Raw genomic sequence first — 23,455 nt, 5'->3', positions numbered from 1 at the left:
TTTGCTGTGGGGAGATTTCATTTTTCTACAAATATTTATGAAATACTCTTCTGTGAAAAAATGGAGGAGTTTCAACTGGCCAACACCGGGTTGGGTTTTTTATTCTTTTCCCATGAAAAGCTAGTCATTGCAGGTGCAAGTGTGGGAAGTAGAGCCTGGTTTCTGATGATCAAAACCAAGCTGGGAAACTTGAGTCCACACTTGTCTGGGTTTTTTTTCCTATTCGTGCCCCTGGGTGAATGCTGGTGGGGTGTCAGTGCGGTGGGGATGCATTTCGGAGGACAGCCTTCTGGGGTTCAACAGAGATGTCATTTATTCCTGGCGCTGTATTTTGGCGAGCCGTTTGCCACGTGGCCTTCCTTGCGTTACGTTGCCCGCGTGCGCTGAAGCCAGCGGCATCGGGAGCAGGGCAGAGGAGCCGTAACTGCTGCAGAAGGGCCGACGCGTTGCTGTACCCTTTTCTTCACTGCTCCTCTGCAGGACCCTGAAGCTGGCAGGATGAGGAGGGTCAGTTTGCCTGAGGAAGGATCCGCTTTGCTGTTTTGGAAGGCAGCCCCGTGTTGGGGGTCATCCAGCTGTTACAGCTGTCACCATCCACACATCTGCCTTTCCTCACAGCTGGGGAGAATGGCCTTCTCTAGCTGTCATCGTGGGTGACTTTTCCCTCTTGCAAAGGCCGACTGTTACTGTAAGACTCCAAATTAGCCGAGGAGGCCTGGGCTGGGTCCTCCTGCTCCGCTGACAGCACTCGCTATTCAGCGGCCTGAATGCTGTCTCTGTACCCGCCTGTCCTCTCTGCACGCTCGTCAGCTGCCCTATTGATTTTATGCAGCGAAGGAAAAAAGAAACCAGAGCAAGAAAGGAACTGCTTTTAGCCAAAGCAGCCCCCGGGGAATCCCAGTGCTGCCAGCCGGCGCTGGTCAGCGGGAAATGGGGGCCGAAAGGCTGCTATGGGATGTCCTGCACGGAGGAGGCTCTCCGGGGAGGCTGGGGATGCGCAGGTACCTCCAGGTGCCCCTCGGGAACCCCTCCGCTCCTGTGGCCTCTGACACTTGCATGAATCAGAGCCCTTGTTACCAGTTTCACCATTTCTGGACTTTCCAAGGCTTTTGAAGCAAAAAGCTTGGCACGCCACAAGCTGCAGGTATTTACTGGGTGCCTGAATCCCTGCTGTTTGCCAGCAGCTTCGCCCAGCCCCTTGTTGCAGGGGTGAAGCCACAAGTACCAAACCCAGCTCCTGCCTTTGGAGGAGGGTGGGAAATCTCCCAGAGCTTTGCGATCCAAGGAAGGGTGGTTTGGGAGTGAGAGCTGCAGGCTGGGACACAGGAGAACTGGGTTGTATTCCTGATCTGCTGGAGAATACGCCCGTATCCTTGGACAAATCGCTTAATCTCTCTATGCCTTAGTTTCCTGCTAGCAAATGATACTCCTTATCTTTCACCTCTCATCTCAGTAGAGGAAAGAGTTTGTCTTTTAGTATGTATCTTATTACAGTTCTTTGTCCGGTGGCTGGGGCCCCTCTACCTTGATAAAATAAATAACTGAATTTAGATTAAATGATCTAATATAATCCTGCCTAGTGATTACTAAAACACTTGCATGAAAATTCATTCTGAGCCCGTCTTTCCATTTCCTCATAAGGCCAAGACATGAAGTAATTAGATGTGGACATAGGTTGTTATTGTAGCAAAATGACAAAGATCAGTGGTTATTGGTAAGAATGGCTTTTATAATCTAGTTTAATGGTCATTTACCTTTCAGTGACCTTGGTGTCAGGCAAAATTGGCAGCTCTTTTGCAAGGAATGTGCTTCCTCAATGGGGGCTTTGCAGACTGCTGCATTTTTGGCTCTAGCTTCATATGAACTGGGATAGACACTGCTGCAATGCAAGAGACTTTCTGTCTGCAAAGAAAGGCTGTAGACTCCTGCCAAAAGAAGCCCCTTTCAGTGCTGTCCTACTGCCACTGAATTGCCATTGAAACAGATCAGTCGTGTTTCAAGCAATGCTTTGCTTATTGCTGCAACCTTCAACCAGAGAGAGTCTGCTCTGGTCAGAGGACTGCCCAGGAGTTTCTGTAAAAAGGGTTGCATTGTCTTGGAGTAAAAGGAGGGAGAACATCTCTCATCCTCCACTTGAGTGCATGCAAGAGGAGCTGGTAGTTCTGGTTGTAACCCCCTGTAAGTCCTTGTTACATCAGTTAAGACATGATATTTCTATACACTTTAAAGTTCAGTCTATTCAGTGGTGATCATCCACTCATTGCAGATGCAAATCGGCCAAGTTTTCTATTGACTATCATGATCCTACACCACTCTCCATCACGTTGCAAAATCCTTATGGTTTTATCCAGTGACTGATACCTGTGGCCATGAAGAGCAGCATCATCTGAGCTGTGCACTATCTAATGGTACCCCATATGTGTGGCCATGCTGTAAGGAGATGGAGTAGGTCATATCCTGGGGCTTGGGAGGACTGGATTCAGAAGAGGTATTCACAGTGACCTTGGCTAAGTCTTTTAATTCTTCTGGGCCAATCTTTACCTTACAGGTAATCTCCTGTTTTCCATGAAGTAAGCTGAATTTTTGTAAGTGCTATGGAATTATTTATTTGAGATGGTGCCAGAAAGATTACTTGAGTCACATTGTAATTGGGGGTTCACGAAGGAGCGCTACAAGAGTTGAGAAGAGTAATGTAGCTGTGGAAGGTTTCTCAAAAGCATCTCTGAGAATTGCACTGCCTTGTGACTCGGGCTTCTGTCTACTTCTGGTCTCTCATCCTGCTGCTCACAGCCATTTGATTTTTGCAAACGAGTTCCTTGTACCTGTAACTGTTGCCCTGCAGAGCAAGCCCAGCTACAGGAGTCATTTCTTTACATGCTCTCATTTCTAAACTGCTAAGATAAGGAGAGCAAAATAATGCAGCTTGGAGGGAGAGCCATTTGTTTCAGGCTGCTTTGGATAACCACCAACCTGGTTTTGCTATGAGCGTGTTCAGTACGTCATCACCACAGCATGATAGGTCTTCAGCTGAGATCAAGCAGTGGTTTCCAGCATTCAGAATTCTGAGATGGTTTGACGTAGATGGGCTCTCAACTGGTTTTAGTCCTATTCACCTGCTGGGATCTGCTGTGATTCTTGCTTGCACAGAGGATCTTATAGACCCCCATCGTATTAATTCTTCTTACTTCTCACATTCATCACTCCAATAAGTATTAGTTTGTCCTCCTTCTGATACAAGAGAATGAATGGTCACATTCATTCCACTGGCAGTTTTTTTTTGCAGGTATCAGGTTTGGATTGGGAATGTCCAGCTGAGATCAAAGAGATACTTGCAGAGAAGCAGATGGTTTATATGCTGCTTCTTGCTGAAGAAGAGCAAAATGAATCTCTCTTGAGTCCCTGAAGTCTGAACCCATTGAAGTCTGACAGAGTCTTTCCACTGACCTCTGTGGCCCCAGGATCACGTCCTAAATGAGTTGCTTTGAGTCACTAGAAGTCTGAATTCAGCTTTGGTGGGCTGGAAAATGTAACCTACTGTATGGGCTGAGCTATTCATAAGAGCTCGGCCCTGTGTGTGTGTGCTAGCTGTGGATGCCTGGGAGAAGAATAAAGTCATTTTCTGCCGTTGTGGGGGTGGAGGAGGGAATAGGAATTATACCCCATTCCCTGCAAACGTGGTATCATGACTTCCATGTGGGCAGCTGTTGGGAGCTGACCCCCTTCTGAAGCTTCAGATTAAGTATTTTTTGTGCTGCGTTTCTTCTGATACCATCCCCGACACATAAATGTCCTGTCCACTAGGACAAACTAAGAGGAACGTATATTTAGGCCTGACCAGAAGGAACTGACCTCAATTTAAATTTTCTGAAGTGGGCCACCAACGCAGATGAGCAAGTATAGCAAGGCTGTGATTTATGCCGGTGGAGTTTCCTTAAACTTAGGAGAAGCAAGGTCCTTGAAGCTTGAGAGAAGCCAGTTATAAATGTGTTTGACACCAAATGCTCACAGTTCATTGTTTAATGATATCAGTGACATCTGATATTGTTGTCACCAAATACTACCTGTTTCCTTACAGTTTATGAAAAATGCTGTTGTTTCTTGAAGTGATTCTTGCTTTCTCTGGATTGCAGTGGCTTATAGCTGGGCAAAACAGCAGCTAGCAAAAACATTCCAGTTAACACGGCATGATACAGGCGTTTTCTCTTCCCTACTGGTCCTAAATCAGACCAGAAGAGAATTAATTGGGTGTAGAGGGTATAAAACAAAGTGTGAAGAACTAGTCTCTGGAGCCATTATTGATCGATCTGGAGTCATTAGACTGTTTTACCGTCAAGCTAGTGAAGATTAATACAGTTTGAGAGCAGTAGCATGTTTTTCAATTAATGGCTAGCAACATAAACATTTACAGTGTAATTTATGCTTTATTTATCAATATTCTAACATGTATTCACCCGAGGAAGGGTCACCCGGTGGCTAAAGATGGGAGAGTAAGAAGGTGATGGCTCTCTCCTGGTCTTACACGGATGTTCTTTGTGACCGTGGAGGTGGTAGCACTTTAACTAGATATGCTTCAGATGTTTTGCCCTATGAAACCAAAAATATTAACACTTTTCTAGTTCATCGGTGTGTACTGTGACTCACAGGGCTACCACGGGAACACACAGCATGGAAATGCTGTAAGTAAAGGGAATGGAGCATTGCCCCAGTTAAGTTATCCATATGTCACGTTCCTTGGTGGTGTGCCGAGGAGTCACAGCCTGGTTTGCAGCCTGGCGGTGGCAAACCCAAGCTTCGCTGCCCATCTCCCCCGCAGCTCCTTAGCATCGGGGAGCGGTGGAGTGGGGTAGCGGGGGAGCCTTTAAAGGGGAGGAACGGCCCCGGCTGGGTTTTCCATACTTTTCCCACACACCGTCATTCTTGCGCAGCGCTTCCTCCCTCCACATAATACTCTGTTATTTCCTCCCTGGAACAGGCTCCTGCCACCGCCGCTAATTAGCCCACGATAAACTTTGGTGCGAACAAAAGCAAGCAATTAAACGCCTGTTGCTTCAGCGTGAGCCCTGTCAGAGAAGTGATTTGTCGGTGGCAGAGCTGCGTAGCACCTCCTCGGAAGGAAAACAAACCTATTAGCCCGGCTGAGCCGCCAGCGCTGGGGAGCGGCGCGTCCGAGTTGCTTGTCGCGGGTATGCAGGGATCTCTTTGGGACGTTTTCCTGAGGGTCTCTGAGATGCTGCTCAGTCTTGGGTCTTCAGTTCCACGTGGAACAACGATCTCTGTGGTCACTACCCAAGCAAGACGGCTTGAGAAGTTACTGAATTACGAATTACGTGTGTTTTATCTTTTTTGGGGACACACACATAAATTTGTCAAATCATTACAGATAGAGAAATAAGGAGGAGGCTTGGAAAGAGGAACTAGAAAGCAGAGTCTTTGGTAGATCCAAATCCAGATGAGGTTTGAATGATGTTTGCTGGGACTCAAGATTCAAGCGTGAAGATCTTGCTAGCTGCTTTTGTGTAATCTCAGCCCTAATGCTCAAAATCCCTCCAGGCTTTCCCCGCCTTGAGCAAAAAGTCCTACAGGAAGAAGAATAGATCGTTACATGGGATTTTACTGGTGTATGAACAGCCTAAGGGAAGTTGGAGCCTTTTTGGTTTTGGGACCCACTTTCTTTTCAAAACTAGAGGGAGGGTTCAAGCTGGAAAACTAAATATTAATTATTCCTGGGCAGAAAAATGCAGAGGATCTTGGAAAATTCAGAATTAATGTATGTCCTCTTTTGAAATGCCACCCAACTGCTTTGCCAACAGTTGTCTCTGTTGCTGTCGTAGCTCTCGAGCAGCTGCTCACAGAACTTGAAGATTTTCTGAGGATACTGGACAAGGAGAACTTGAGCAGCACTGCTGTTGTGAAGAAGAGCTTCCTCTCCGACCTTCTGCGGGTCTACACCAAGTCCAGCGGTACGGGCAAGGAAAACCGAGGATGGGGCAGTGGGCTCTCGTGGGAACTGCTGCGGGGTCTTGAAGCAACATTTTCTTGGAGGCTGGTGGGAAGGGGAGACATGAAAATTAGAAGGAGAAAATGAAACTGAGATTATTTTTGCAGTGACCTCTAATTGTTTATGTAAAATTACTATAGTTATGTGTCCAGCTTTACAAGCAAAGGATTCCCAAGATTCCTGATACTTTCTGTTTTCCTTATTAAACCTTAAGTTTATTTAATCCACTTTGTAAGATACACAGGATGTACTGTTTGGCCAAGTTAATGTTTAAGTAGAAATTTTAACTTACGGAATTTCCTGACTATAAAGCATTTAATTTTTCTGCTTTTTATTATTGCTTGGGGTTTTTTCTACACATTGCCTCAACCAATGTGTTCTCCCCAAAATGTACTCAGCAGAGACACTTTTTACATCTGTCTTTCTGGAAAAACTTAGCAACGTGAAAGCAGCGGGTGGGTAAAGAGTTCATTTTTCCCTTTGGTTGCAGGTGGCGATGAGGAATATATTTACATGAACAAAGTGACCATCCATAAACAGCAGGGTGACCAGGAGAAACAAGACAAAGGTAAGGAGCTGAAGATTAATGGTTGCCTCGTATCTAAGGGGGCAATGAAGGCACATGTGGTTAGAACCTTGCTTTACTGGGACCGGTGGAGGCCCCTCTGGCAACTCTGAGGGACGAGGCAGTTGATGGCGTGGAAGGACTGCCATTTTCATTACATTCCTTTGGAAATCATGGTCCTTGCCAACACTGTGAGGTTATTCCTGGAAGTAGCACTTTGGAGGGCGTTATTTTGGGATAAAAACGTTGCCTTCTAAGGCTTGCAGCTCCAGTGCCTGAAATATTTAAGGAAGCCCTCATGTTTCCTTTGGCCACGAAACATGGCACTTCACCTCTTTGAGACCTTGAAAGCATGTGTCGTCTTTAGTGTGTTGCCCTGTACTAGCCCAGAGGGTCTGTGTTGTCACAGCCTCGCGAGGCGAGTTCCCAGGCGCAGCCTGCACCCTCGCCGTCTGCTCGGGCAGAGCACCTTCGTCTCCCGGGGGATGCAAGAGTGCTGCGGTGTACAAGCCAAGAACTAAACCTAGATAAAATATTTACTTCCAATTTAGATTTCCCAGATTTTGAATTTGTAACAGGGGAAAGAACATAATTCTCTAAAAATGTCCTTGCTCTTTGAAGTTCATCCCAAAGACTGTTTTTGATAACTGCGTAGAGTAAGATTATTACTGACACACATCTCCTTAGTGCACACGTAGTCAGAGGCTGACCCTACCCCACAGTTTCCGATCCAAATAGATGAGACAAGAGGACGCGTCAGTGCAGCCTACGGTTGACGTTCTGGTCCTGCAGTAGTTGGGATAGCTCCATTTCCAGTGTCGTTTGTTTTGGTTGTATTGTTTTGTGGTGGGTTTTTTTGTTTGTTTGTTTTCTTTTGTTTTTTTAAACTACCTGCAGCTGAATTTAGGTTAACTTCAAATACCCCTGAAGACAGGATGTCCTCCCAGATTACGCGTGCAGCCCCAGTGTGATCTCGGACGGGGCCCTCTGGGTGATGCTGTAATGCTCCACAACAGGATTGCACAGCCTCCCGGTAGCTCCCGGCGGCTGAGCAGCGACAGAAACACCACTTGATATAAGTTCTCATTTAGGTGGATAAAACAAGACGTGCGCTGACCCACCGTGCTGAAACACGGGGGCAAATTTCAGACAATTTATTTTTAGAGTTGGTTCTTTTATTTCAGACTTTTCCCTATCAAGGCCATGAGCCTACCCACTCAGTTGCTCCCTGTGGGACTTGGCGCTTCTCTCTTTCTCTGTTTTCAACAGCCTCCCTATTCCAAGTAAAACTTCTGAGTTACTTGGAAATGCTGAAGTCAGTAAGACATATGTATGGGATCTTAGCCATAGCTGCAGCTGGGTGTGCAGCCCTGATCCTGCCTCTGTAACTGCACGGCGAGGTCTGTGCCTGCCTGGTCAGAAGCAGGACCTGCAGGTTCAGATTTAGCAGATGGAGGGGGCCCTAGCACCCATGGTGCTAGGGGGTGTGATATGGATCCCCCAGTGATTATGCAGCTCCCTTTACCCCTTTTATCCACTGCCGCTCTGTGCCCTTTGTTTCACCGGAATCCTTTGGTGGGATGTGGTGACCACACTTTTGCGGCTGAGGTCAGTGGGACCTCTCATGCCCTGCAGGGTTTCTTCATCACTGTAGCTGTGCTTGAGTAAGCTCTAGCAGCGCAGGGTGAAACGCTTTCCGAAGTGATAATACAGCAGCTCCAAAAGTCCCCCCTCCAAACCTTAAAACATGCTATTTCTGCAAAAAGCATATTTCACTGCTCCCTGTATCTACTTCCAATTCCATCAGTAAGGATTTAAGTTGAACAGTACGCTGCTTTTGAGATGCCTTTTTATAGCACGGTAATTGAATTCACTGCAGTGAGTGATGAAGGCACTATCATTCATTTGATCTCATTCACAGCAAGTCTCTACCATGGGGCTCTTCGGTGAGCTGAAGGCATCTTCTTCTGGAAGTCAGCACAGCGGGATGGAGGCACAGGAGTCTGGGAGGTGGGACTGATGCGGAGTCTAGGGCTCCTGGTGGTGCACACCACGGTCCTCGTAGCCCAAATACCAGGAAAGATGCACTTTTACAAAGAACAGAGAGCACAGATAAACAACAGTTTGTACAGATGTGAATTTTAGCAGGTTTTTTGCCTGGTTTTTCTTCCTCCCCTCTTCTAAATTCTCTCCAAATTCCAGGTTTTAGAGAGACATCTTTATCAGAAGACACCTGCAAAGTGTTAATGCTTGTCTAGGAAAAAATACTCCTTCCCTCCCACCCCAATAAGGAAAGAGTCTGTGGTTTGTGGTGCTGATGTGTGTAGCAGGAGGAGGAAGGGGTATGTACAGCACATGCTGTGTGGACTCTTCATACAGAAAGCATGCCTTGGGTGCTTGTCCCCACGTGCTGGGCACAGCGATAGCTGCCCTCTGCGACCTCAGAACAGAAAACCCCGTAACATCTCCTAGGGGTCTTGTCGGGACGAAGGTTAAAGGGATTGTTCTTCCTGCACAAAGCCTGAAAATCAAAGCTCCATCACATCCTGCTCTGCTCCTCAGCTGGAGTACGTGGGCTTGTGTCCATGGAGGTGGGCAAGTTTCCAGCAGGGTGAGGACTGAGGCTGTGGTCTCCATCCCATGCTCCAAGGTTGGTGGGAGGAGGAACTGCTGGTACAGAAAGCAAACAGCATTTTCCTGGCACAGTGAGGTTCAGTGGGATGATTGCTAGGTTTGCCGGAGAGTCGAGAACAGATGGCCACCACTTGCAAAGGGTTTGGCAGTGGGTTTTGCTGCTGCAATGATTTCTCTTCTGTGGAGCTGAGCATGGGAGGGTCTGCCTGGAACAGGAGGATGCGAGTTGGCCTGTCCATTTCTGTCTGCTAAAAGACCCCTAAAAAGTTCCCTGTGTGGACAACTGTGACTGTGGAGATAATCCCCTCTTGGGTAGTAGCCCACTGGGGCTTTAGGAAGTCTCAAACTTGTTTCTGTTGTTTCCAAAAGCAACAATGGCCTCAGCAGCTGCTGTTGATGGAAGGTGTCTGCCCTGAGAGCACCATCTCCTTGGTCCTTTACTGAAAAGGCCAACCTCCAACAGCAGCCTGTAGATATGACTCTGGCAGTATAATCATGTGGTATTTTGGTAGGTGGATCTCCCCACGATCAGTCTGTGTCATGGACAGACATACTTTATTCTGTTTGAACCTTACAAGACATCCAGCAGCCCTACTTGTGAGGTGCAAACAGCTGCTTGGAGTCGATGGCTATTGATCCATGGGTCTCTGCATCCTCCTGACTTACTGAAGTTAGAGGTCATCTCCTGATGACCAGAAGACCTGTGTCACAGGGAGCAATTTCTCACAAGAGATGTGTTTTGAGCTCTTGCGCCATCAGGCCAGGAGCTGGCTGCAGCCTAGCAGGGCAGAGCTGTCATCGTGGTTTCCGAGCCGCAGACACGAACAAAGTAATGTGGTTTCCAGCTTCTATTTTTAAAGCCCAGAAATATGCAGCAAAGTTCCTGCCTGCGTCTTCTGAGCGCAGTGCTAACCGCTGCTGGGCACTGCACGATGCCTTGGCGGTTGCTGTGTGCGCCCGGGGAACGTGGCTGGAGCATCAGCAGGTGACTAAGGGAGTTAGAGCATCAGCTCACTGCAGGTTTTGGACCCAAATCCCTTTTAATTTACTGGACTTGCCATATCTGAATACCTTAGCCTCATTTCTCCCGAAGTATTTGGCAAGAAGCGCTCTGTAGAAGGGGACTTCCCCACTGCACAGTATAATGCCTTCAAAGTCCTTCATTTTTCAGGCGTTTGGTGCCTTGCTCCCACTTGTTCCTGAGCGTTGCTGCGTTGCGCTATCTCGGAGTTCGTGGGATTTGGACACTTGTTCGAGGCCACCCAGGAGTTCTGTGGTGGGGGAAGAGGGACTGAACACAAGTTTTCTGAGCCTTCGATGTACCCTCCAGCTACTGAATCACACTGCATTCAGCCGCTTGGAAAATCTGACTTTCCAGAGGCGGACGCAGATCGCCTGGAGCAGTTCTGCTGCCATGTGCCCTTTCACATGTTTGGCCTGGGCTGTTTCAAGAGCAACTCTTCCTTCAATAGCCATTAAATTACTATTCTTGGCTGGCTTTGATAAACCATTGTGCAGCCCAGCTAGGCAGCAACCTTTGCCGTTTGCTCTGGGAGCAGGGTGGTATTAGCTGGGAAGGCAGCAGAGGTGGGGACAGTCACCGATCCGTCTGCTCGCAGCAGCAGCGAGGACTGAAGTGCTGTGGATTTCCAGAGGCTGTGTGGTGGCTGCCCATGCTGCTTCTCAAGACCCTTTAAAGTTTCAGCAGTGGGTCTGGGCTTCACAGTTTTCCCTCCAGAAGGAAAAACATGTCCAAAAACCAGAGGCCAGCTCTTTTGCTGGGTCTCCTAGTGTCACATTCCTGGGTATGGCCTGAAATGACATGGTGGCCCTGCAGCGCTGCCTGTAATTGCCACTCTGCTTCCTACCGAAATAGCACCTCGCTGTTCCTGCACGGCCCCGGGTAGCGAGTGCTCTGCTGGGAAATGCCACATGTCATCGATATAATTGTGTTTCTGGCTTGCAGCGCTGGATCGGAGAAACTCCTTGACCAATGGAGACTCAGGACTGCATTCGTCCCCGCCTCAGAAGAGCCTGCCGGACCTCCCCCCTCCAAAGGTACGTTTTGCAAATCCTTTGCTTTTCACTGCTCTAGCCCTCAGCCTGGGGATCTGAACCCCTGCAGGCTTCGCTTTTGTTATGCACTGTGCAGCACGGGTACACGGAGAGACCTCTGCCCGTGGATTTTAGTGAGACAAATAATCCTGGTGAGCTTTATTTAAAAAAAATACAAGTAAAACTAAAAATATTTAACTAAGAGCTCCCTATTGTACGGATTTCCAGCTGTACCTTTGGTCTTTACGAACGCTGCAGGTCAGTGTCACCCAGGCAGGGTGGCCGTGCTCCGGGGCGGCTGGGCATCCAGAACGCCCTGTGGTTCCCAAATCTCGTGCACAGAGGGAGCAGGCAGCTGTGGGAGCCTTGGGCTTCCCGTGCGTGCGCAGGAGCTCTCTGCAAAACAGGCCGTGTTCCCTGCCAGGGAAACCCACACCCATCGCGTGGCAATCCAGGCTCAAAGAATGAAGAGAATTGAGGTTTTCCAAAGAAACAAAGGTGAGGTTGGCTTTCAACTGTTGCTTTGGAAATCTCCAAGTTGTAAAGCAGCTGTGCCTGGACTGCTGGCATGAACGTACAAAAGCCAGAAATCCTTCAGCTGCGAGGCGGTGGGGAGATCCCGGGGCAGCGCCAGGACCTCCCTCGCCGGCAGAGCCTCGCACGCTTTGACCATTAGCAGAGAAGATAGGTTTGCTTCCAGCTGAAGCGCCTGGTGTTGTCTGTGCATTGGGCAAACGTGCCGGGCGTTACGCTGGTTGTACAGCCCACAGGTCTGTGAGGAGGAGCGCCAGCGCTGTAGATTTTTCCATAAGGCAGCTATAAATCTGGCCGGGGTCCAGTTATAAATCTAGCCAGGATCCAGTTCAACACCATCAGCTTTCAGTGGGATTTTGTCTCTGTGCCAGCCAGCCAGCCCAGCTGTCCTTGGGAGCTGCGGGTCGTCCTTGAGACCCTGGATGTTGCCGTTCGGTAGTTGATCCGACGTGGGAATCGCTGTCGCTGGGATTTTGGGATGTGAAAGGAGAGGAGAGCAGGGAGTGTGCACGGGGAGGAGGGGGAGGCGTGGAGGAGGACGGGGTGTTGCATCCATCAACCATAGAGGAGGATCTGCTCCTTTCCCAGGGAGGAGGACATGCAGGGTGGGGCCCCAGGACTTCTGCCCAGGGGGCTGTGTGGCTCAGCTGGGGTTAGCTGGAGGAGCTGGGAAAACAAGGGGGCAAGACGGGATGCAGCCGGCAAACCCTCGGACACAGTGCATTTGCCTGCTGGGAGCTGCTCCAGCCCCGGGGGGGCTCTGCCCACGCAGCCGGCCAGGGATAGACGCCTGGGAGCAGCGACCAGAGCAGGAATCGCCGTTTGGCTTTGGGTTTCTCAAAGCCGGAGGACGTGATGGCCGTGGCAGGGCGGTGGGCAGGAGGATGGTGGTGCGGTGGGTGAAGGCATGAGCGGGGAAGGAGCAGCCGGGTGTCCCCAAGGCATCTCTGCTTGTGCTTGGTGCAGCCCAGCTTTCTGATAGGGAATCGGGAAGTTAAATGAGGGAATTAGAAAAAACCAGTATTGGATGTTAGCTGAGAAGGGTACCTAAGCCATCTGTCTTTTCCCAGCCCTGTGCTGAGAACTACCTCCTCCTACCTGCTTACCACTGGAGCTGACCTCCTGTGGATAAAGCAGTGAGCGTCTGCGTGTCAGTGGGCTGTTGGCAGCAAAGATATCTGAGCATACTTCAAGGAGTGGGGCTGGGGAGAGCTTTAATGTGGTCCCAGTTAGTGTGTGGAAATTGCTGCTATGGGGAAATGAATCTTCCCTGTCCGTGTTCGCCGTTCCTGGCGCGGGCAGGAGCCATGGCTACCTGGGCGGTGGAGGAGAGAGCGCAGGTCCTTACACAGAAACGGGGAGGTTAGGAGAGGACCTCAGAATATCTCTATTTTAGCTCTGTGGAGTTTTCTGTGGTTTGGTGATGTTAAGGCACCCTGTGGTGTTGCTCTCCGCTTTTGAGGCCCGGGAGAAATCTGGTGATAAAGCTCCGCACAGCAGATTGTCCCTGCTATTCACTGACACCAGCAGTCAATGGGCAACCCAACAGGGGTGGCCCAACTGGATCCCACTAATTTCTTTGGATTTGTCCCAAAGCAACCTTTAAACAATGAGTCCCGCGGGCAGTGGCTCGGATATCGGTGACCTTTCATCTGCGGTAGCCCTGGCAGCTCTGCCACTTTCCACAGCCGTCCGCTGAGAAAGTCACGCGGTGCGGTCACGGATGCCCAAGATGGTTTTATTTGCATTCTCCGTTGTGCCGTAATGCAACAGGCAAATGTTCTGCAAGGACCAGCCTGGGTTAGATAACGCAGCCTGTACTCTTTGGCTTACGCTAGAGACAAAACAACTCCATGCCTTTAGGGAAAGAAGAGAAAAAAATAACTTCTGGGGCAGCTGAGGTGCAGTCCCACCTAGTCGCTGTTGGCTTCCATTGTCTGTAGGAAACAAAACAGAGCAGCCCCTTTTCCCCCCCCTCCTTCCCTGACACTTGTGGGACGGTGTCAAATAAACCCACAGCGTTTCTTTGTGTAGGCAATTTGTTTATGGTCGTAGCACAATGTGAGCTGGCAACACGCAGGAGGCCACCACAGATGGCAATTGCAGACACATTCCCTGGCCAGGGAAGGGATTAAGTAAAGCTTTGGAGTGGCTGGGTTTGTTTTTATTTCTCTAATTTAACACATTAGGACAAGTTCCTAAACCTTTAAGTGTTTGGAGGCAAGTATTTTCCAGCAGTGTGTCCTACGTGGCTCTGAGTCTGCTCACAGCATCTGGCAGACCCACGTAGGAAGGAGTTTTCATCCAAGACACTTGAGATTTTTGTGCAGTTGGCAGAGCCACGTGCAGCTTGCCCATGTGGGAGCAGAGACGTGTGATTTTGGCCGGCGTGGTCAGGGTACCTAGCCCCCGCAGGCTCAGCGGCATCCCCTTTGTGGGCAGTTGCTGGCCAGAACATCTTTTCCTTCAAAGCTTCCTTTCTACTTCTGTTGGTGGAAATATCCAGGGCAGCACGGACAGCATTTGAACCTGCATTTGATGATGCTGGCCTGACCTGCAAAGGGTCCTACCTTAGACTGCTCTGCAGTGCTGGTGCCCAGCTGGCTCCTCTTCTCCAGGCCACCAGGAGCAATCACGTGGGCTGGCATGAAGGACCATGCATGATCCATGACCTTCAACACTGCGGTCTCAGCAGAGAGAGACCTGCTCTTCTGCCTGTCCTCCTGGGAGGAGTGGGGCTTTAGCCCTGCACCCACTGAACACCTTATCCCGGATTTGCACAGGTCTCAGTCAGAAGCCAGTTAAGCAGTGTGAGACAGAGCATACCGTCGTCAGATGACCAGGCGTGGTTTGACCTGGGTGAGGAGAGGGGACACCTCACTGGGGACGCTACCGTCAGGTCGTGATAGGAGATGGGATGCCACATATTTTGGGATGAGCGCAAGCTGTACACTTATCCTACTGTGATCTCCGTCTCCGCTGTCTCACGTTCAACAGCCATGTGAATTATTTGAAAAGTAAAAAGTTTGTTTCTTAGCTTCCCTTTTGTTTTTTTTCTCATGTGTTGGTATTTCTAAAGGATCAAGGCACTGTTTTTCCTGCCAGCTCTTGCTTGTGTTTAGGGAGGGGTTTGGCAGGCACCACAGGGATTTTCCAACACTTGGCCTCCTTTCAAAGGCTTATTTTCCATCAGTGTTGTTTATCCATTTCCTTCATTTTTTTGCTCAGAGCACAATTAAAGATTCCTGATATAGTTCCTAAAGCAGAGATTTTTAGCTGTTGGTTTGCTATCAGTCAGAGACTGGGAGACACGACCAGCAACTGCTCAGGCTACGCTTTTCAGTGTAAAGCCAGGATTGCACCAAATGTCTGCCCTTCTGGTTCCCTGTTAAGATAATCGATAGCACGGAGGATCATCCCCAGTTACGATGAGCAGCTTGGGGGGGATCAGTGCAGCAGGCAGAAGTTCACAATAAGGCCAATGGGTTGGAATTGCTGCTTTTGAGGAAACGCATGAGTTGATCTTCCCAGGGCTTTCAGCAAAATTAAAGAAAATAATATTTATGACACAATTATACAGTAATTTCAAAGAAGTCCTTTATATTTGAGCTAACTGTACACTGAAAACCCTCAGCAGTCTCTTTCTTCCCTGTCATCTCAACCAGTTTACATGCAAACCCTGGTGTACACATCTAAAAGGTCTCATCCACGAGGATGCACTTTAGTGCTAACAAAAAGGATGCTCTGTTGTTTTCAAGTATCTGTTTTTACCTTAAATCATGCTTCTTTTATTTATTTATTCTGCAGATTCCTGAAACAAAACAACCTCCGGTCCCAAAGCTCGAATCCCCAGAGGGATATTATGAAGAGGCTGAGCCATATGATGTCTCTGTAAATGGTATATCACAGCTAACTCTCTGGGGGGTTTCGTGTGGGAGATGGAGAACTTGAGGTTTATGAGAACAAGTAAACGAAAGCGCGGACATTTCTTACAGCTTGTGTGGTAAATCTGTTTTCTGATGCTGCTCACGCTTGATATTGCAGATCTAATGCTATTTGGAAAGAAAAGGCTACTGAATTACTCAAATTTTTAACTTCCCTGTAGAAATAAGTAGTATGCCTGGGTTAATATAACATCACTGTAAAATACTATAAACCATTGTGGGTTCTCTTTGTCTTGATGTTTTTCTGGAAGATAGGCTGTAGTCAAACGCAGGTTTCTATTAAGGAGCGAGTGGTGAAGCTGTGGTGGCTTGTATTCATGTCCTAGTGCTCTAGTTGTCCCTTTGGGGCTCAAAGTCCGTGACTGTTGGTCTGTTAGATGTGATAACCGTTTTCATAATTGGCTATTTATTCAGCTACGTCTCTTGTGGCAGTTTAGCCATCTGTAAACTTGATTAAAAAGCCACACTTCACGTGAGGGGACAATGTGTGTGTTCCCTCTGCGCACACTCGCTCGCCGCCTGGGTCAGCACCTCCCAGCAACGTCCTCAGCCGTGCCACCAATACCTGTCACCCGTGGGCTCCGCACCCCTTTGGGAGGAGGCTGCTGCACGCAGGCTGAGCTCCCAGATTCTCACTTTTTAAGATGTCTTCCTGCATCCTTCTTTCGGTGAGACATTACCTGCCTCTGATCTGGTAGCAGAGCTGATCTTGTCATCGCTTTATAATCCATTTAAGCCCAAATGACAGAGATTATATCGCTCTGCTGCAGAAGCAGATCTCTGCTCATCAGACTCGGCTGCAGCGAGTGGGGCGCAATGGTGTACATGGCGTGGGGCAGAGCTGTGCGGGGAGAGTTGAGGCAAGCAGGGAAGGGAGAGTTAAGGGTAAAAGATTTGGATCTAAACCCTTGGCTGTTGAATCTGAGCTGTTCATGAGAGAAGCTGAGTCCTCTCCAGCCCCAGTGTGCACCCCTGGGCTTTGAAGCTCCCTGGCAGGGAAGAACCGGTGGTGCCACTGCTTGAAGTGGCCGGGGGTCGGTGTGTCTGAACAGCCCTCGCTGCGTGTGTGCGCCTTGCACACCTGGACAGCTCGTAGCTCAGCGTGGGTCGCTGTTCTCGTGAGGGCTTAGGAGTTATAGTGCTGAATAGAAAAGGGACATGTAGAAAGATCTTTGTTTCTCTGAACCATCCCGTTTTGACTGCAACTTCATTACAGCAGTGAACGGGAAGATCGCGCCCAGCTCGGGTGGGAAAAGGTGCAGGCTCATCACGGCCGGGGTGAAACGTGCCATTTAGTGCGGAGGTGAGGTCCCCCCAGCTCTGCCACGTGTAGTTAGGTGCCAGCTTGGTTTTGCCGAAATGCTCTGGTTGTTTGGCTGCAGGCAGGGCTGTGACAAGTGGGGTGCGGGGCAGTGAAGCCCTCCTGCAGCCGCTGCAGCCTTGTCCCCGCAGGGGGTTTCCAGTTGCCTGCACTGTGAGATAAATGGACTTTTTTTTTCCCTGCTGCGCATTGGGGAAGAGGATAACACGCTAAGAGCCATGGCATGTAAAGACATACACCGGATTAGCTGGAGCTTGGCCATGGATCCGTGTGTGGGGAAACCCAGGTTATGTTATCCAGGCAGCTCCATAAACTCGCGTTGCGTTCAGAGCCTCGGCTGGTAGGTGTGATAAGCACACACCCAGCTTAAACCTCTGCTTTTCCTTGGTAACCTGCTGCTCAAAGATGCAAATTACATCCACCATCCACTGAAATCCAGGCCGGTCAGATGCCTAAGGAAGCGAGAGATCAGAGCCCTGCAAGCACGGTCGAAAAAAGAGTGAAAAACCCGATACGATGGGAGCACTGTCAAAATGGGGCAGTCTGTGGCCGCTGTGAATAGCTGTTTGACCAGCGGGCTCAGTGTTTTACCGAGCAGCATCGCAGCCGTAAGCGGAGATAGGAGGCCATGAAGCGAGCAGAGATGGGACGTGCAAGCCCAGGCAGTCCCTCGCCGGCGGGGCGTGCGGTGCCTTCGCCTCCTGTGACTGCCCAACCGCCGGTCCCCTCTGCAGGCCCCGGCAGGTCCCTTCTTCTACACAAGTGTGCTATAATGCCGATGGCTTTTAAGGTGGTTTGCGTGAGAAGGAAGGCGGCATCGTGTCACCGAGAATCTCTGTGCTTTTTGGCAACCTCATGTTTGAGGTGGTGCCCTGGGGTGAGCGGGAAGGAGGAGCAGGGGGGGATGTGGAGCAGCAGGTATGTGGCAGGAGGGGGCTGTGGGGGGCTCGGGAGGGGGTGAAGCGTGGCACGCCACGCAGAGGGTAGGTCAGGCAGCGACGCTGGGAAGCTGCTGGTGCCCTGGTTTGCCTCAAGAGATCAGGCTCCAAATCCCATGGCGCATGGGGCAAACCTGCAAGTCTCGGTCCTGCCTGTTGGTTCAACAAGTACAAAACTGGGCTCCCCGTCCTTTTTCCCCCTCTCGCCTTATCATAGAATCATAGAATCATAGAATCATAGAATCATAGAGGTTGGAAAAGACCTCTAAGATCATCGTGTCCAACCGTCAACCCAACACCACCATGCCCACTACACCATGTCCCTAAGGGCCTCATCTACACGTCTTTTAAATACCTCCAGGGATGGTGACTCCACCACTTCCCTGGGCAGCCTGTTCCAAGGCCTGACCACTCTTTCAGTAAAGAAATTTTTCCTAATGTTCAATCTAAACCTCCCTTGGCACAACTTGAGGCCATTTCCTCTTGTCCTATCGCTAGTTACTTGGCAGAAGAGACCAACACCCACCTCGCTACACCCTCCTTTCAGGTAGTTGTAGAGTGCGATGAGGTCTCCCCTCAGCCTCCTCTTCTCCAGGCTAAACAACCCCAGTTCCCTCAGCCGCTCCTCATAAGACTTGTGCTCCAGGCCCTTCACCAGCTTCGTTGCCCTCCTCTGGACGCGCTCCAGCACCTCCATGTCCTTCTTGTAGTGAGGGGCCCAAAACTGAACACAGTATTCGAGGTGCGGCCTCACCAGTGCCGAGTACAGGGGCACGATCACCTCCCTGCTCCTGCTGGCCACACTATTTCTGATACAGGCCAGGATGCCGTTGGCCTTCTTGGCCACCTGAGCACACTGCCGGCTCATGTTCAGCCGGCTGTCAACCAGCACCCCCAGGTCCTTTTCCTCTGGGCAGCTTTCCAGCCACTCTTCCCCAAGCCTGTAGCGTTGCCTGGGGTTGTTGTGGCCGAAGTGCAGGACCCGGCACTTGGCCTTGTTGAACCTCATACAGTTGGCCTCGGCCCATCGATCCAGCCTGTCCAGGTCCCTCTGCACAGCCTTCCTACCCTCGAGCAGATCAACACTCCCGCCCAACTTGGTGTCGTCTGCAAACTTACTGAGGGAGCACTCGATCCCCTCGTCCAGATCATTGATGAAGATATTGAACAGGACCGGCCCCAAAACTGAGCCCTGGGGAACACCGCTCGTGACCGGCCGCCAGCTGGATTTAACTCCGTTCACCACAACTCTCTGGGCTCGGCCGTCCAGCCAGTTTTTTACCCAGCGAAGAGTGTACCTGTCTAGGCCGTGAGCCGCCAGCTTCTCTAGGAGAATGCTGTGGGAGACAGTGTCAAAGGCCTTACTGAAGTCCAAGTAGACCACATCCACTGCCTTTCCCTCATCCACTAGGCGGGTCACCTGGTCATAGAAGGAGATCAGGTTGGTCAAGCAGGACCTGCCTTCCATGAACCCGTGCTGGCTGGGCCTGATCCCCTGGTTGTCCCGGACATGGCTCGTGAGCACCCTCAAAACCAACCGCTCCATGATCTTCCCCGGCACCGAGGTCAGGCTGACCGGTCTGTAGTTCCCCGGATCCTCCCTGCAGCCCTTCTTGTAGATGGGAGTCACATTGGCGAGCCTCCAGATGGTAATAGTACCCTGAACTGTCCTGCGAGGAGGGATGCTCATGGCTAGCAACTGCCTTGAGACCTCGGTGTGACTGCTGTTGCTAAAGAGCAGTCTGGGTATGCATGGGTTTGCCCCGGCCAAAGATGCTAAAGCCTGACCCCAGTAACCCCCCAGGCCTCTGTGCTCACCCCCCTCTCCCCACAAGCCGGGTAGGGAAGGGCCGGCGGTCCAGGGAGCTGCTGGTGGTGTTTCTGACAGAATTACAGTGCGAGCCTTGGAAGACACCCATGCGTCTCCAAACAAATGGGCGTAGTGAAATCAAACAAAAATAGGAACATCTCTAAAATTAGCGGGTGCGGTGCCAAGAAAGGACATCAAAGCAAGCCTCCAGATGGGCTGAGGAGATAGAGGATTCGTGCAGCATCAGAGGTGGGACTGCGAGGCACTGTAACAAACCGTGGGTGAATTAATTACAGTGACGCGGGTGGGTGAGACCACTGGGTCTCGGGGTCCCTCTTTCATCAGCAGGACTCCCACCTCTCCGCTGGGGACGCCTCTGCCTTTCATTTTACAGCTCCAGCAAATGCTGCTGCTTCCCTTTCCTCCTGGGCTGAAATGTGTTAAACCGTTATTGTCCTCGTCCGCGTTTGCATAATTCAAGGGTGTGATAAGAAACAGAGTGAAAAGGCAAGGGGCAATGTGACTGCCAACTGAGCAATAATTATTCTGGCTGAAACAGCTCATCTGCCCTGGCTGATTTTAATTACGATGACGATGATTCTGTTTTAAAGGGAGTTGCTGTGTTTGGGGGGACGGGTTGGAAACGTTGTCCCTGTTTGAAGTCTCACCATAGTGTGCTCCTCCGTTGGCAGCAGGGACGGGGCAGCCTCACCGGCCAAGCGGGGAGCGTGGGGCTGAGCCGGACTGATGCCATTGTTCTCCGTATTTGCTTATCTGTGGCTTTCTCTCTTTGTCTCCCTTTCTCTTTCCTTTTGACTGTGCAGGTCTTTTTGGTAGGCTTGCTGCGGCTGGACCCAGGCCAGGGTTGCAGGTTACTGAGGGCGTTATTTATGCCACAATAACGATGGGTATGGCATGCTTTCCAAACCTGAAGTGCCTTTTTTTTTTTTTTTAAAAAAAAAACAACCCTCTGTTTTAGCAAAGATGATGAGGTATCTCCCCCTGGTATTGCCCATTACATGCATGGAGGGTAACCACCTCTCCCCTCTCTCTCCTCATGCTGGATACACACGAGGCAGCATTTTTGTGTGCGTTTCCCTGTGCTCAAGATGACAATGAAGAGAACTTCCCTAGCCTTTATTCCCCTGGTTCTGGCCACTGATGTGGAGCTGATACGTGGTAATGCTGGCTGTATTGACAAGTAGCCGTTCAGCGAACGTTGAAGGTGCTCTGCTCGGGCAGAGGCAGCTCTGGCGTACGAGATGGTTGGAGCTTCCTGCACCATGGTATTGATTTAGCTCCCTGGGAGGTCGTGGGAGGACAAACAGGAAAGCAGAGGTGGATTAGATAATGACATCCAAGAACATGGCTGCCACTGATGTCACAGCAATGAGAGGATAAAACTGTGGTCTTAGTTGAAACTGCCAGTAGGTGGAAATGTACTGAGCTGTATGACTTGGGATTGAGTGAGCCTTAGTAGTGATGACAGTGTTGTCTCAAGTCACTCAAGCAAGGTTTGTCCCAGTTTGTCACAGTCTGGAAAACGCCTTTCCATCATGAGGCCGTAGCAGTGTCACCGGGCCAGCAACGGCTGCAGCTCTTCAAGTAGAGAAGAGCTCATCTCATGAGGCACTTGTGGTTGTGGTTGATGCGCAAAAGAGAAACCGGGGCTCCCACTGAGAGCTTGGAAGAAAAGTGTTATTCCTCCAGGACAAAGGTGGCAGCCTGAGACCTAATGCCTAGGTGAGGGGGCACCAGAGACATCCAAAAGAGGCCAAAGGGGCAGTTAGCGGTAGCCCCATGTTGATAAGGAGGGAGATTCAGAAGATGAGGTTCCCTTAGGCATCCTTGCTGCTGCTGCACAAGGAAGGGTCTCTAGCAGTGCAGAGGTTCAGCTTCTTGGTGTTTCTAGGGATGAGAAACCTCAGCGCTTTTACTCCATCTGAATTTCTGCCCAGGGTGCCTGTGGACAAGGTCTGCATAGTGATAATGCATTGGGGGGTAATGTTCTCCCATAAATTGGACAGTCCAATACGTTGAGGGTATGGAGGTGGTGAGCCAGTAGTGTGCTGTCAGCACCATTCAGAGGCTTGGAAAGTGATTATTTGCCTTTTAATAAGTTTGTTTAATTGGTGCAGCTTTGATCACTTGAGGGATGTTATGGAGTGAGATTTCACTGGGGGTAAGGCTGAAGCTTTGTTACTGCATCTCAGTTCCTTTTATCTTAAGAACAAATAAACCCAACTTAAGAAACGTTCTTTAGTGAAGCTCCTAATGCTTTTTTTTTTTTTCTCTTTTCTGGCTGCTTTTCCTCTTTTTATTTTGCACCAATCTGATAATGTTACTTTCATGTGGATATTACGATTTGATGAGAATTGAAATTAGATTAGAGTCTGGTGAGAGAAACTTAACGATATTCCTCCGTGCTGTTCGGTAGGACGAGAATGCAAACCCCTGCACAGATGCTGCCCAAACCTTACCATCTTGCTATGTAAGCTTACCTTGCGAATAACAGCCGTACTGTTAATGCCAGCGGAGCATTGCAAATTCCCCTGCAGTCAGTGGGAACATTTTCATTGTTTCTGATGGGTCTGGTACCAATGACCAGCTGTTCCTATCAGCTGAGAACTCCAATAACCTACAATACATTAGAGCTGGGTATTGAAAATCCCAACTCATCCTAATAACGTAGCAATCCATTTAAGAATGAACATGAAAAATGTGATTACTATTATTTACAGCTGCCACTTATGACTCATTTTTGCTGCTGCAGCAATGTATTACTTCAAAGCCCCTTGCTGTCCCTTAGATGCTGAGTAGAGAGAGAGACCTGTTAGCCCAGAAAGGGAAAGCGGAATGATGTCTCAAATACAATAGATCATTGCTTCCTGCATGGCCTCGCAAATACCATTTTTACTTCTGACATTCAGAGGACAAGGGCTGATGTAGCTTGCTGTTGCCTTAAAAATTGTGAGTGTTTGGCTTGAAGTGGAAAGTAGAAAAAGCATCTTTGGGGGGAAAAAAGCAGCAAACATCAGAAAATGTCTAAGGGAATGTTCTCGAATTTGTGGTTAACTGAGAAGTGTCTTTTGAGTGTTTGCTAGCTGAGACTATTAGGCACAAAACATTGCAATAAGATTAATATCGGGCTAGAAAGAAAAAAGGATCTATGAGGGTTATTTTCCTATTGATTATCCTCCTGTAGGAGAGCCTCAAAAGACATGTCCCTACGCTGGAAGCTTTTGCATGTGTGAGCATGGCTGAGGCAAGCAATAGGCTCAGAGTTGTCCTAGAAATGTATTTAATGATAGAGCTTTGCTTTTGTTATAGAAGATGGTGAAGCCGTTAGTAGCTCCTATGAATCGTATGATGAAGAAGAGAGCAGCAAAGGCAAATCAGCAACCCATCAGTGGCCGTCCACAGAGGCCACCATTGAGCTGATGAAGGATGCCCGCATCTGCGCGTTCCTGTGGAGAAAGAAGTGGCTGGGACAGTGGGCAAAACAGCTGTGTGTTATCAAGGACACCAGGTTGCTGGTGGGTAGATCTTCCACTCTCTAAAACAACCTATTTTCAGGAGCTGGGGAGGGAAATGGCACCTCAGGCCATGTTAACTAGCTGGCAAAACCAAAGTACCTCTAGAAGCAATGCTTCAAA

At 49.6% G+C, this 23,455-nt stretch overlaps 1 protein-coding gene across 1 annotated transcript in view; it reads left to right on the top strand.

Annotated features, from left to right (window-relative positions):
• The window catches only part of AFAP1L2 (actin filament associated protein 1 like 2), a 73,767-nt gene that overhangs the window by 38,101 nt on the left and 12,211 nt on the right, over positions 1-23,455 (top strand). The window contains exons 2-6 of the mRNA XM_075155129.1: positions 5,832-5,960; positions 6,489-6,566; positions 11,164-11,255; positions 15,594-15,684; positions 23,130-23,335. Coding sequence (XP_075011230.1) covers positions 5,832-5,960; positions 6,489-6,566; positions 11,164-11,255; positions 15,594-15,684; positions 23,130-23,335 — 596 coding nt within the window. The remainder of the gene's footprint in view (positions 1-5,831; positions 5,961-6,488; positions 6,567-11,163; positions 11,256-15,593; positions 15,685-23,129; positions 23,336-23,455) is intronic.

Source organism: Calonectris borealis, chromosome 7, assembly GCF_964195595.1.
Source record: "Calonectris borealis chromosome 7, bCalBor7.hap1.2, whole genome shotgun sequence".
In the NCBI taxonomy this organism is placed as follows: domain Eukaryota; kingdom Metazoa; phylum Chordata; class Aves; order Procellariiformes; family Procellariidae; genus Calonectris; species Calonectris borealis.
The sequence above is the reverse complement of the archived record's forward strand: the minus strand, read 5'-3'. Positions and strand labels throughout refer to the sequence as shown.